The sequence below is a fragment of the Parasteatoda tepidariorum genome, chromosome 7 (genome assembly GCF_043381705.1).
Source record: "Parasteatoda tepidariorum isolate YZ-2023 chromosome 7, CAS_Ptep_4.0, whole genome shotgun sequence".
Classification (NCBI taxonomy): domain Eukaryota; kingdom Metazoa; phylum Arthropoda; class Arachnida; order Araneae; family Theridiidae; genus Parasteatoda; species Parasteatoda tepidariorum.
Genome location: NC_092210.1, coordinates 83,497,441 through 83,512,713, shown reverse-complemented (window position 1 = coordinate 83,512,713; position 15,273 = coordinate 83,497,441). Strand labels below are relative to the sequence as shown.

At 27.2% G+C, this 15,273-nt stretch overlaps 1 protein-coding gene across 1 annotated transcript in view; it reads left to right on the top strand.

Annotated features, from left to right (window-relative positions):
* LOC107440394 (inactive dipeptidyl peptidase 10) overlaps window positions 1–15,273 on the top strand; it is a 220,310-nt gene that overhangs the window by 118,705 nt on the left and 86,332 nt on the right. The window contains exon 4 of the mRNA XM_071183833.1: window positions 2,330–2,428. Within this exon, the coding sequence (XP_071039934.1) occupies window positions 2,330–2,428 (99 nt within the window). The remainder of the gene's footprint in view (window positions 1–2,329; window positions 2,429–15,273) is intronic.

The window sequence follows — 15,273 nt, the reverse complement described above, 5'->3', positions numbered from 1 at the left end:
TCTCCCAAATGCAACCCCCACCCCTCGTTTAGCTAGATTATGATCTTTATGATACATAAGGGTAATTTTATTGAATGTTCTGTAATTATTTTTGCAAACAATATTAATTCAAAAGAATGTTTTATTTTAATTAATATTGTATTTTTGAAAAGAGATTATTTTACATCTAAATTGGCTAATATAAGTTTTGTATGATATTTTCTCCTGTTTTGATTATATATATATATTTTTTTTTAAAATAATAAACGCAAAAAATATACTTTTACAAGAATTATAATAACGGGGGTGCTTATGTATTTTTAATTAAGCAGTTACTTGCATTTTTATATTAGCATTTTTCATTGTTCATATAAGATTAAAAAAAATTTAATGTGGTAAAAATAAAATATTTGCCTGGTTTCAATAGCATTTTGTTTTATTCCTCCGTTAAATATGCATATTTTTTTCCTTTTTGATAGGTATTATAATAAATATCTGATCAAATAAATCAAAAAATTATTCAGGGTGGTTTATTTATTTATTTTTTTTTGGGGGGGGGAGGGTGTCTTGAACACACCTTCAAATCATGTAAGAAAAAAAAATTTACATTCAGTTGATTAGTTAAAAGGTTTTATATGCAATTTCGTATTTTATGCATAAATTCTTCACTGTTGATATTATTATTCTCTGCTGCGTGAGTCAAGTGTGTAAAAGTTAAATTCAGAATGTTCACTATTAATTTAATTATACATTTTCCTACTTTATTGAAGTTTCGTAAACCATATGTAAAACTCTCGGGGCCAGATGATTTTTTCTAACAGGAAAATATATAAGTTATATCGCGTGTTATTCTGAACAGTCTAACACTCAGTATAAGATAATGCTAAAAAAAATTTCACGGTTATGACAGAAATACTGAAACCCACTCTCTGAAAACAAAAAGAAGCACACCTATTTTCTAAATTGGAATCGTCGGCAACTTCAAGTATTTCGTTTTAAATTATATACTTAAATTTTTGTCAATAGATCTACATTTCTCTATTATATTTGTTTTCACTTGGCCCACAAGATTATTACTTAATTAACCTATTAAGTTCGAATTTGGTTATCAGTTTGAGTATAGAATGTAGTCCAAATTCATACTAGCTCTTGAATATTGTTAAATATTCTATTATTTACTTTGAGGAGGGCATCAAAATAATTTTTCCACTTCTTTTAGATAGTACCACTTTAAATTGAGTATATTTGACTGCCAATTAAGGGCAGTCGGTAGAGCATATACCAATAATGCTAAAACTGACCTTTTTCGATGTAGCTTTTCTAAGCATCTAAACAAGATATTGTTTTAATTTTTTTTCACAGAAAGCTTAGATGTTTTTACTGTGTTAACTATTAATACATATCTTTGACAGATTTTTTTTTTAAAAAATGCTGAAAATATTTAAACTGAGAACTTTTAATTTTTTTAATTAGTTTCATCACTTTCGAGCAAAAATCTTTCATAACTCAAAAAGTATTCTTGTTAAAGCTAAAACACTATCATAGCATACAAATGGTATAGTCTCAAATATTCCCAAAATAATTCAAAGCTATATCGTTTTTGCATTATTGATATATGTCACACTCACTCCTCTTAAAAGTTGCTTCGAGTCATTAACATAATTTTTCAGACATACTGTCTGCATAAAACCATAGTATCTCCTTTATTCTTCAAATTTTAACCCTAAAGAAAAATAATTTATGTAAGTGCATTGCATTATTTCACAAAAGCGTTTTCAAATAAATAATATATGTGCTTTTGTTAAACTTCTGTTCCGTAAAAGTTCGGAGTCCTAAGTAAAATAAAAACATAGTCAAAAGAAAAAGTCAAAAACGAAGTTGTACTTTGATGCGTTTTGAATGAAATCAAAACCACCTGAACCCATTATCCAAAAATGCATAAACATAAATTCAATTCTTTTAACGATTTAAAGCAGTAGCTGACTTAAAACTGTAATATATGTGTATATATATATGTGTATATATATATATATATATATATTCTTTCGAAAATATTGTATAAAATACTTTTTTAAATCAGTGTAATTTCAATTATAATTTAAAAACCAGTTTCTAATCAATATTTTTTTTAAAAGAATAAATTATAAAATATTTCTTTATTGCATTTAACTTGAGAAGATGTACTTTCTTCCTGTCTTTCCTGAGAAGATCTTCCTCTTGCATAAATATTGATCTATACGTTGCAAATTAAGTAACTGTAAATTTAATGATTATGATATCTATCATTTTTATGCATATTTTATACATTACAAATGAAAATACTCATCTAATGACATTTGTTGTATTTCAGGAGCAACAGGTCTGGGCAGAAGAGGACATCGAATCAATTTAGCCGACATTCTAAGCAAAGAATTTGAACCTAGATTATTCAATGGCAGTTGGGTTTCAGGTAAAAAATACTGCTTTAATCTTAGAATGCTGTCACATTTGAAGATATTTTAAAATATAATAATATCTGATTTACAATGATATTGCTTTTTCTTTTAGTAATTGATACAAGTCTTTGAACTCAAGCAATTTAATTTATATATATATATATATATATATTACTGTGTGTGTGTGTGTGTGTGTGTGTGTGTGTGTGAAATAAAATAATGAATTATAAATGAGTAAGTCATCAAATAATCAAAATAAAAATTAAAAATTTAAGCACTGTTATACATATACTTATTAAACTTAATTTATTATTGATCTATTCGAAACATTATTTAAATAAAAACAAAGGGTTGAAAAAGTAAAAACAAAAAATGCGAATTAAATATCTTTTAATAACGAATGTTTTATTTAAAATTTCCCCATATATTTTTTGGCTGTTTTTCTCTTATAGACACAGGTTACAATGCTTAAAAAATTTACGAAAAAGAATTTATTTCTGCTTAAAACTGCAACTCGTAAGGCAAATGCTTGCGAAAAGGAACAAAACTCTACTCTATACAAGCTAAATATAAAAATCCATAAAAGTTTAGTCTTTTGTAGTTTTATATTTATAAGTGAACTATTCCTCCCGGAAATCTAGTTTAATTAATTCCTTATCCGAGCGTGTTTGTTACAAGCTGTTTTCTGCATGCACTCTCAGCCTTGTTCAAAGCGTTGTATCTAGAATTCTACATGCAAAACTGGAATTAATATTAAGAAACTTATCGTGCTAGAATACAAATGCGCTTTTCTCGTTGAAAGTTTTGTCATAAAACGTGTAAAGTTCATTAAGAATAAACGAGAGAAAATGTCTGATTAAGTTTTCTAAGAGAATTATGTGAAAGTAATATTTACCGTCTATTTTATTTTCTATCTTTAAACTTGAGAGATGAAGACGTAAATGAAGAAGAAGAAAAAAGAATGAGAATGTTATGAATTTTGATTAGCTTGTGTGTATTTATTAGTTTAATAATTCATCTGCAAAATTCAAGAATACTATTTGAAAACAAGTTATTTTATTTTAATAAATGCAAATTAGGTATTATTAACATTTATTGCTATGTGCAAGAAAATGTGCGCTATTTTAAAGTAAGTAATTTAGGCCAGTTTGCGTACGAAGAATAAAGCTCAATACACTTCGAAAATAATTAGGGGAAGGATAGAAATTTTGATCAAAGTTGTAATTTGGTTCCAATAAAGATAAAGCTGTCCTAATGTCCCTAAGGTAAACTGCTATTGAGGATTTCGAGCGAGAGTGGAAAAAGGTGAAAAAATTTACATTTTATTTTCGGCCAGTAGTTGCCAATATTTTGACCCTTACGATCCACCCAGCAGAAAATATTTTAAACTCGCTGAATACGACTCCTTTTAATTGGAGGAGAGGAAAAGTTTCCCAACTAGTCTCTCTAAAAATGTTCCGCTTCAAAACGAAATTTATGTGTAGATTTTCTATAAATTTAAAAAAAAACTATTCAACATAGCAAATTTTCATGTGAATATACTGTATATTTTTAATAATTTTCACATGGCAATTAAAGATGAGAGAGAAAATTAAGATGGTGATAATGATTAATTAAAGTATACTTAAAATTAGAATAAAAGGAATACTATCCAATAAGTTTTTCTTTCCAAGGTCAGGGACTGAAGGAGTGTTGCTACAACAGCAATACCATTATTCATTACCGAATTTTTCTTTAGTGTTAACATGGACCACAGTACGGTGACTGTTGATACAAAAAAAAAATCTCAGACATTTTAGTAAAATTTAAAGAATTGGGGATTAGTTTAGAGTATTACAGTAGCAATAATACGGTTAGCACCACTATTAAAGGAAATTCTCATTGCCCGTATTTGCAAGAAACTTCTTTCAAAAGTAGTTGAGTTAATCGTTAAATTAAATTTTAAGCTCACTTCTTCAATACATAAATACATCTCCTTTATATGTAATTATAAGAAATTACAATAGATATAGATTTGAAAATACTTTTAATATTTAATAATTTTGAAGCATGATAATATTTAACTAAGGTATATACACAATTAAATTCTGATTATTTTTTATTTTTACTATTTATCTGCTTAAAATATTTCTAATATATATATTTTATTTTTAAGCTCAACCTTGAAAAATTTACTTTTGTTCGAAGTTACTTAATAAATACAGAAATAATAAATGCAATAATTATAATTATTTTATAATTTTATTAGAACAAATAATCATCCGTTAACTCTTTATCTCACATACACCATTTGTAATAATCATGCTTATGTATGAATCATTTTAAAAAGAATCTATATTTGTATTAAATTCTTCATTGTTTGAAAGGGATGTAATTAAATATCTATAAATTATTCGAAATCCTATTATGGATATTCTTTTATATAAAAACACAACGCTGCCTAAATAAAATATTTCTTATACTTCCTAGAGCCTTATGACTGTTTGTTTATATTTATTTATATAACTTATCTTCTTTATTTGATATGAGTGAAGAAATTCCGGAATAAGAAGGAAATCCGAAATATCTCGCGTATTCCAGTTTTCCTTTATTTATTTGTGTAGTAGTAATTCAATGTTCTTCTGGCCTTTCCCATTTAATCGTCTGGAACAAAACTGCAATGAGGGGATACAAAGAGGATGAACCAACGAATGATTTCCAATACTAAAGCGTTTTGGAAAGAAACAAAAACGTTGTCTTTTCTTTTAAATATTATTTTCTTAACCTTATAAATGAGTATAAGTTTGCTGAGCTACTAAGAATTATTCGTTTGCCTTAAGTAAATTAAGATAAAACGCTTAATAAAATACTATTGCTATTGCTTTCTTTGACGATNTAGATCAGTAGAACCGAGGAGTAGGTCATTCTGACCCAAAATCGTATTTGTTGACGTTTTTCTCAGAAAGTTACATACGAAAATGTGCGAGAACTTATGATTTTTATTACTTTTCTGTCTATCACAACTGTAGAAATATTATGAGCCTTAATTAAAGGAATGTTTAGTTACTCACATGTTTAGTAACTTACACCTAAACATTAAATGAATTCGTGGTCACTTACACCTAAAACCCTGAGGTTGGGTCATTCTGACCCAGTTCCTAAAAGTATGTGTTGTAATTTACACTCATGGACAAAAAAATTAGCGCATCAAGAAGGAGTTGTCAAAATGAAACGAAATTTTACATACGTAATGACTACTTCGATATAAAGAAATGATTAGAAAATCAAAGATTATCGTTTTTCTTTGATTTTCTAATTCATTTACTTATATCAAAGTAGTCATTACGTATGTAAAATTTCGTTTCATTTTGACCACTCCTTCTTGGTGCGCTAATTTTTTTGTCCATGAGTGTAATAATGAATGAGAAATATTTCTTTCTTCAACTTCTTTTTTCGCTTTTCATTATATAGAAATAGTCTAAATTATGACGTCAGTGCTTAAATTGGCTAATAATTTTGGGTATTGATAAGAAGATTCAATCATAAAGTATGAATCATTCATAATTTTGAATTGGAGATGTATCTTTCCCCCTGTTGCTTTTCTTTTGTTGAATGGAGCTGACGAGTAGTTTTGAGAATGTCATTGCAGAACAGTGTTAGTTACTGATTACAAAGGGGTGAAAACTTAATTCTACAATTCTACAATTTTTATTTTTTCAAGTCCTTCAAAATAGCAGACGGACTATGTTCAGTGATGCGAACTTATTTGAAAGACAGTGATGTGACAGTTAAAGACAGTGGTGTAAACTTATTTGAAAGATAGTGATGTGACAGTTAAAGACAGTGATGTGAACTAATTTGAAATTTTTCCCTTGAATAAATATGTCTCGGAATAAAAATAACCGTAAACTTACACTTAGTGAGGCGCTTGAATACCAGAAAATTACTCGGAAAAAAGTGGTGATGATTTTGTAGCGATGAGAATTATGCAATTCCAAATAAAGAGTCTTTCTCATCAGATAATGAAAATGATGAACACTCATTTTCTACTACCATCCCATCAACTAGCAAGACAAAGAAAAAATTTCCTAATGAACGAAGAAGAATCGATATAAATTCTGAAAGTGTAGAAATAAACCATTTTGCTTCCAATGATGGAACTCGTTGGGAAACTATTACACCTAGCATTGGCAATCAAAGTAGATTGGTTGGACGCAACTTTTCAAGGAAATGCCTGGCCCATGTCCTTTCGCCAAAAGAAATATTGACGAAAGTTGTGATTTTGGTTTATGAACACTATTTTTGGATCAAACTATAATGCACTATATCAAATATTGCACAGTGGAAGAATCTCACTCTCAACTTTGGAATGAAGAGTGATCAACAAGAAATTGATGAATTTTTTGCAATTTTATATATTAGAGGTACATACGGTGCGAGGAATCTTGAGCTTGATTCTGTATGGTCTGTTATTTGCGGTCATCCTTTTTTCGTGATACAATGGCAAGAGATAGATTCCGAGAGATTATAAGATTTTTAAGATATAATAAAAAGAACGACAAGATCTGAAAGCTTTTAAACTGATTAGTTCGCTCTCATTTCCGAAGTATGAATAAATTTTATTGACATTTTTTTTCTTTGCTATAAGTCTGGACCTTACATAACTGTTGATTAACAGCTCTTCTAATCTAAAGCCAGGTGTCGTTTTATCCAGTATAGGCACAAGATATTATAGAAGTTGAACGTGTACGTTGGATAAATAATAATTGAAATATGTCTAGGTAAATATGCTTTCAGATAGAGTTTTCTACGTATTTTTGGATTAATTAAAGGTATATCAAACCAATATTCTGTTTTTATACGTTCTTTTAGATACTGTGTATTTAAATGAGCATTATTAAGATTACATGGGCTCATTGAGCTCTGATCGAGTGATTTTGTGAAACTAACCAAATGGTTACATTTATTTCCGACAGTAAACTTTTACAGGTGAATAATATGTTACTTATAGGTATGGTTTTTTATGTGAGTTTCACTAAATATATATATTATACGACTCTGAACATGCAGATGCTGTTCTTTTTAGTTGCTGTCATTACTTCTGCATTTATAAATAATTGTATGTTGGGCAATTCCACGAAATTGTCAACTTTTAAGTGAAATTTTTTTTTATGAATTGCATATTTTAATTTTAAAAATATGTTCAAAAATAGCCAAAGTCTACATATTACTGCTTAATTTTTGATAATTTTAAGTTTTTTGAATCTGGCAGCATTCTAAAGTAATCATATGGCTGACAAGTGAATTCTTCATATTTGTGCTCAAATTGTTTTCTTGAAAAATACTTATAAAATAAAANAAGCATTTATTGCAATTATTGCACACGGTGCGAGAAATCTCGAGCTTGATTCTGTATGGTCTGTTACTTGCTGTCATCCTTCATTTCGTGACACAATGGCAAGAGATAGATTCAGTGAAATTATAAGATTTTTAAGATTTAATAAATAAAAAAAACGACAAGATCTGAATGTTTCTAAACTGATAAGTTCGCTCTTATTTCCGAAGTATGAATAAATTTTATTGGATTTTTTTTCTTTGCTATAAGTCTGGACCTTACATAACTGTTGATTAGCAGCTCCTCTAATCTAAAGCCAGGTGTCGCTTTATCCAGTATATACACAAGACATTATAGAAGTTGAACGTGTACGTTGGATAATTAATAATAGGTAAATATGCTTTTAGATAGAGTTTTCTACATATTTTTGGTTTAATTAAAGGCATATAAAACCAATATTCATTTATTTCTACGTTCTGTTAGATACTGTGTATTTTAATGAGTATTATTAAGGTTAGATGGGCTTATTGAGCTCTGATCCAGTGAATTTTGTGAAACTAATCAAATTGTTACATTTATTTCCGACAGTCAACTTTTACAGGCGAATAATATGTTACTTATAGGTATGGTTTTTAATGTGAGTTACATTTAATATACATATTACACTGCTCTGAACATGCAGATGCTGTTCTTTTTAGTTGCTGTCATTACTTCTGCATTTTTAAATAATTGTTCGTTGTGTAATAAACAAAAATTTGATTTAAAATGCGCTTCTGTGTATTTTTTAATAGCAAAAACTGTCCCTGTTATGCTTATAATAAAGAAAAAGAAATCAAATAACATTAAAATATAGATTTTGAATTTAATTTAAACCACTTACGTTGCATAATATAATACATTTATTAGTATTAAAAAATAAAATAAATTATCACATTTATTAGTTTTAAAAAAAGACTCATTGAAGCTTTGAATGCTGCTCTGATGTCCGAGTGCTTAAAATTGACAAATGAAAATACATTTTTTCTTAAGTATCCTTACAAGTAAATCTGCTTTTAAATGCGATGCAAGTTTTTTTTATTTCACTTTTAATTCCAGAGATGTTCCTAAGTTCCCTACTGGAAAATATTTACATTAATTATTTAAAAAAAAAATGGTTCACGATACAATTTTAACTTTTTGGTGATAATATTTTATTTATATACCAGCATAATTTCTATCCCTAACCTTACAGTAAATGATGGCATGATAATAAAAACGCATTTTATTGTTAAGTTTAAGAAAAGTGATTACCAAAGCGGTTTAATAAACATTATCTGGTTTTTTTGGTACTCCGATAGAGCCAGAAACATGGTTAAATTGACCATATTCTGGTAGTTGTGACTATACTTTTTTTTCTCAGTGTGGTTGATATGAGTGCACAAAGATTCGCCCAGGAATTGATTATGTAGATTTTTCTAGAATATTATAATAGTTAATTATTTAAATCCCTTGAAATCCCAGATAATTTGGGAAAAAACATTGGCAGCTTGAATGTGAATTACTTTTATAATATTATATACAATGGAATAAGTGCAATATATGGACAACATATAGTGTTTTTTCCAAAAATAATACTTCTACATTAAACTATTCCCTTGCAATGCTTCAAGAAGATTTCCCTCGGGTCCCATAATAAAAATAATATTAAAAAAAATTTATTGCTGATATGAAGATTGTGAATTTAAAAAGGTGGAATATTGTAGCATATTCAACGATAAAATTATTGGTGGCATAATAAATGATATTTTTCAGAAAAATTTTTCTTATAAAAAAATCAAATGGAAGTTATTAAGACCATAAAATGCAATGATTATAAATTAATTAATTAAAAAATGGCATTAATATTATTATTCATTTAACTATTTATGTTTAAATTTTTCATGCATTAAAACTTCACAAATGAAAGTTAAATTAGAATTAATTAAAAAATTACGTATGACGTAATTTTTGTTACATTTATTTCAATTAAGTATAACGAAATATATTTAACAACATAAGCACACTTCATATTCTTTAGCATAATTAGCACAATAATTAGTGTTCACTGATAATAAAATGAAGCAAATTTTACTGATAGTGAAATGAAAAAAAAAATTACTCATAATAAAACGAAACAAATACGATTAATAAAATATTAATGATTTTTTATGTATTTGCGTTCATATTATAACTCTTATGGTAATTACTAAATATGTGCAAACAAAATAATTTATTATATTACTTATAAAAAAGGGAATTCAATTTAGTACGAATAAACACAGAATTTGCTCCTATAATCACAAAAAATATCTATTTTCTATCTATTTGTTTCCTTTTAATCTTTATTTTTAATTATCCTTAATTAGATTAGAACTATTTTGCTCTATACTTAAATTATTTCATATTAAAATTTCAAAAAAATGTGTGAATATTATATTTATTTCTCTTCAGTAGAGCATAGGATCATAATAAAATATATTGCTTGAATTATTGATGTCATCTTTTTTGATGATATTTAAAATTTGCTTTGTTAATATTGTGTCTAAAATGTTTATAAATTAATAAAGAATGAATTTCAATGAAAATATAATTAGGAAGTAATAAAGGAAATTATTATTTTGGTAAACAGGTTTAATTGGCATTAGTTCTTTTCTTGATTTAAATTTTGAGCTTATTAATAATAAAATATTTGATAGAGTTTAAATATTAACAACAACAAGAAACTTAGAAATGAAAACTTAGATAAAAGAAAAGGTTAATATGAGTTACCATCTTTATGATTATAATTCGCTGCTAAACTTGTCAAGCACAGAAGTACTAGATAAATTGGCATACTATCTTCAATAAAAGTATTCAATATTTTCCTCAAATCTAATTATATTGGACTATATACAATTATATACTTACCATTTTCACTGCGCAGAAAATTCAAGATTTCAAAGAGGAAAAAATGACATGAAATTAATTCATAATTAAATCTCTCAAGTACTTCATTATTTACTAGTCCCCCGCGGCAACCATTTGGTATTTAAATTGCTTATAAAGTAATTTAACAGATTTTGTGTTATGTAATAAATTTTTCAGTGTCTAATTTTAGGAACTAACGATTTCAAAAAATTATACTTAGCAATAAATTCCATTAAAAAAAATAATAGCATATTTAACTGCTGCGAAACAACTTAGCACTACAGGATTACGAAGTAGTTAATTCAACAGAAATAAATGTACGATTTTTCATTTATTCGGAGAAAAAGCTTCGATTTTAAGTTATGGTAGCTAATTTCTCTTACAAATATTGCTGTGCAGATGACAGCAATCGATTTGCCAGTAACAATTGACAGTGGAAAGAAAAATGGAAAAATGTAGCAATATTTTGAATAAACGGCTGATAAAAAAGGAAAGATTATTGACAAAAATCTTTGTATAATCACATTACATGTCATGAAACTATTATTTAATAAATTGTTTTTTCTACGAAAATGTAGTAGTCCTTTCTATTTTATTTAGATCAGTAATCAAAATTAACTAAAAAAATTATCATTTAATGCCAATGATTTACGAATGTACAGTGAGAAAAATTAAAAAACGGACACCCTAAATAATTTTTGATCTAATGATTGGATCTTCACGTTTGAGGACTCAATCTTTATGGCAAAAGGAGTTGATTTCAAATATGCTAAAACTTTGTGCGGATGATATAATAGACAAAAGACGAAATAATAAACAAAAATGTACTTTCTCTGACTAAATATAGCATTTTATCGATGGAATCAGACTTCTGTCCTCCTCCCAAACTATAGGGGGCATCCGCAATTTGCGATATATGGTTGCATTAGCTTGTTCAGGAGAGTGGTCCAAAGTTTGGTCTTCCTCTTTATGTTAATTTTATTTTTTGCATGTTACGTCATATCTCGAGAACTTTTAAGGTGAATTGAAAAATTTTTTGAACACAATTATAAAATTAGTTTGTCCAAAGGTAATTCCATGCAAAATATAACTTTTAATAATTATTTTTTATTCTTTTGTTTAATATAATATATATATATATATAGATAATTACTGTAAAAATACAAAAAAATATAATAAATAAACTATTTCAAAAATTATTTAAAGAGAATTTTTTTTGTTTAAAAATTTAAAGAAAATTAAGAACCAGAATACAAATTAAGGAAAAGATATTATAATCTCGTCGTCAGCTTACTAGATGTATGCGTAAAAAAGAGTGATTTCTAATATTGTATTAATATAGCCGAAACAAAATACATTGATACAATGGTGTGATAATCACTAAAAAGATTGAAACTAAAAAAAAACAAATGATATGAACTATACAAAATAAAACATAACACGCAAAAAGTAGAAATAAAAATTCAAGAAAAATACAGATTAAAACACAAAATGTAGCCTGAAAAGTGAGAAGAGAATTACTATCCATTTACCGAATGCTTGTTAAAATGATTTAAAATATTATCATACCAATTTTTCCAGATTACAAAATATGAAAATAAAAGCTTAAATATGGGATAATGGGATGAATTTTATGGCTTGTTCTTATTTAAGTACAGAACCGCATTTTGATTGACCAGACCATGGATGTGCACAATATAAAAATATAATACTGAATTATTCAAAGTATATAATTAACAAAAGGTCGAATTTTATTTATGAAAATTTAAATTCAATGATTTGCTAGAAAAAATGTTAACATTTAGTGAAAATATCCTTTATTACAAAAACATTTCTTAAATTTTAGAAGATTTTTAGCCATAAATTACTTAATAACTATACGAAACAATGAACTCGATGATTTTATATCGAATTTATATCGAATACATTATTTGAATATTCATTATTTTTTCTTATTAAAGTTTGACAGATTTTGTCAATTATTTGTTGCATAAATAAACATTATTGAAATATTTTTAATTCTATTTATTCGATTAAAAATAGTATTTGAATAAAGGATTTCAGAAACATTAGATTTCTATGTAATTGATTTATTCATATTCAATTCAAAATCATTCCTTTTGTCGTAGAATTCAACAACGCAAATATTTTCTTCTTTTTTAAAATTTAAATAAATAAATAATTAAAACTAATAAACTCGTCCTGATTGTGAAGCAAATTTGAATCCCCGGGGAAAATATTAATTTGACAAAATTTTGCAATTTCTAAAACTAAAGATAATTACATCATCAATAAATCTAAAACATGCTTAATATCTAGAGTATATTTTTTTTTCTTCATAAAACTGCAGAAATAAATTAGCTAGAAGTGTTTAAAAATTGGATCCTTGTAGTTTTCTTATACTTGAACAAAAATATTATAAATATTATTTATATATACAGGGTGTCTCAGTTAAGCGTTTCAGAACTTCTAAGAGGGGTAGGGGGCATCCTGACGACTCGAAATCATATAGCAATGTGAGGTCGGAAATGCTTTCCTGAAGCGGTGACGTACACAGAAGCACCATAAAGAAAAGAGACCGTAAGTGAAAAATCGCTATAATAATACATTGAAAAAATTATATGGCCTCCTCGGTCACCCGACCTATCATGTCTTGATTTCTGGAGTCATATGAAAACACTGGTTTATGACACCCCTGTTGATAATGCTGGTTGCAAGAATCGCAGTAGCTGCCTGCGAGATATGCCTGGAGTATTGCAGAATGTTCGAATGTCCATGCGCCGGAGATGTGAGGTGTACATTGTAGCCGGTGGCAGAAACTTCGAACACTTACTTTGGCCCATGTACCATATAATTTTTTCAATGTATTATTATAGCGATTTTTCACTTACGGTCTCTTTTCTTTATGGTGCTTCTGTGTACGTCACCGCTTCAGGAAAGCATTTCCGACCCCACATTGCTATATGATTTCGAGTCGTCAGGATGCCCCCTACCCCTCTTAGAAGTTCTGAAACGCTTAACTGAGACACCCTGTATGTATATATATATATATATATAATTTAGAATAATAATAGTTTGATGCTTAAGGTGCGACACAGTTAACATTAGAACATTTTACTCCGAATCGTTGTTACGAAATCTTTAAATATGAATTCTCTTATAAGATTGGTATTTTATGTAACGTGAGATCGTATATCTTAAATTTGTATTATTTTTATGGCCAGTGGGAGTAATGTCATCCATTTTTTAATTTGAAAGTTATTTGAAATTAATAATTCATAGTATTTATATTTACGCTTTTTGAATTGTGTTTCTGTAATTTTAGATAAATTTGTATCAATGAGAATTGAAAATGATAGATCTTTAGTTGTGTACTAAAGGTCAGTCAGTTCATTAGAAAGTTTTTTAATATATTTAGTCAAACTTTGATTGTCACAAGTTGGCCGCAATCAGCACTATCATTTTTAGTGCCGAATAATACGATATATAGTTAATTAATTTATAGTTTGGTAAGTTGAACCTTTAAAACAAATTATGAGAAACTTAGGAAGGGAAATTATACGCAAAACATAACAATTAAAAAATTTGGGTTGTATTAAATGTTATTCCTAGAGATAATTTATAACAGACCTATAGAAAATAATATATAAGCATTGAGACTCTCTTATAGCTAAAAATGAACAGAAAAATATTTAATATGAATCTGGAAAATCTCGACTTTTAGGAATTAACTGTTGACTGCTACAAATTGACTGTTACAAATTTAGCATTGTAAAATTGTGTGTAACCACATGTATAAAATGCTTGCCTTTTTATATCAGTTTTGATAATGTATCTAAAAGTAGAATGACAGAGAAATCAAAATTATATACATTTAAAAATTTACAGATCAGAGGTAAATTGCATGACTTTATTAATAAAAATATTGAAAATAGTTATTTTTAGCAATGCATTCACTAAAAATAATTAATAAAAGTAAAAGATTAACACTAACACCGCACTTGCTTTTCATCTTGCAATCGGTATTTTGAGAACTCCCTGAGGAACAGTATAGTGTTCAAATTTTAGCTGGGGTACTATTCCAGAGGAACAGAAAAGTTTTCTGAATACTATAAGCAAAATCGTTAATTCTATCATTCCTTCTCGGCAAATATAAACTGACAGACAGGAAAATAAAGTTTAAAAAAAGGTTTAAAAAAATCATGTTTTTCTAAGAAAATAAAAAAAAAGTCTTTATTTTTCGCAATAAACTTCTACAACCTATCTGAAATTTCTGCATGTTTTCTAAAAGATAAACATCCAACGCATTTTTTATGAGTTAAGAGAAAGAATCAATGCCACTAATATTTTTTTATTTTATTTTTTTGCACTTATAAAAAATTATATATTTTTAACAATTTTATCATCCATTTTTAGATCTTCTAATATGTGCGCTTTTTTAAAATGGAAATTTCTTAGAATCGACAAACATACATTGCATTTATTGATTTTCGTTTTGAATTTCTTTCATTACAGTGCACTTTAAATTTGTATACATATACTATATATATATATATATATATATATTCGAGGACTATTTTTTTTTAAATAAGGGACGTTTGAAAATAAAAACCAAACGAA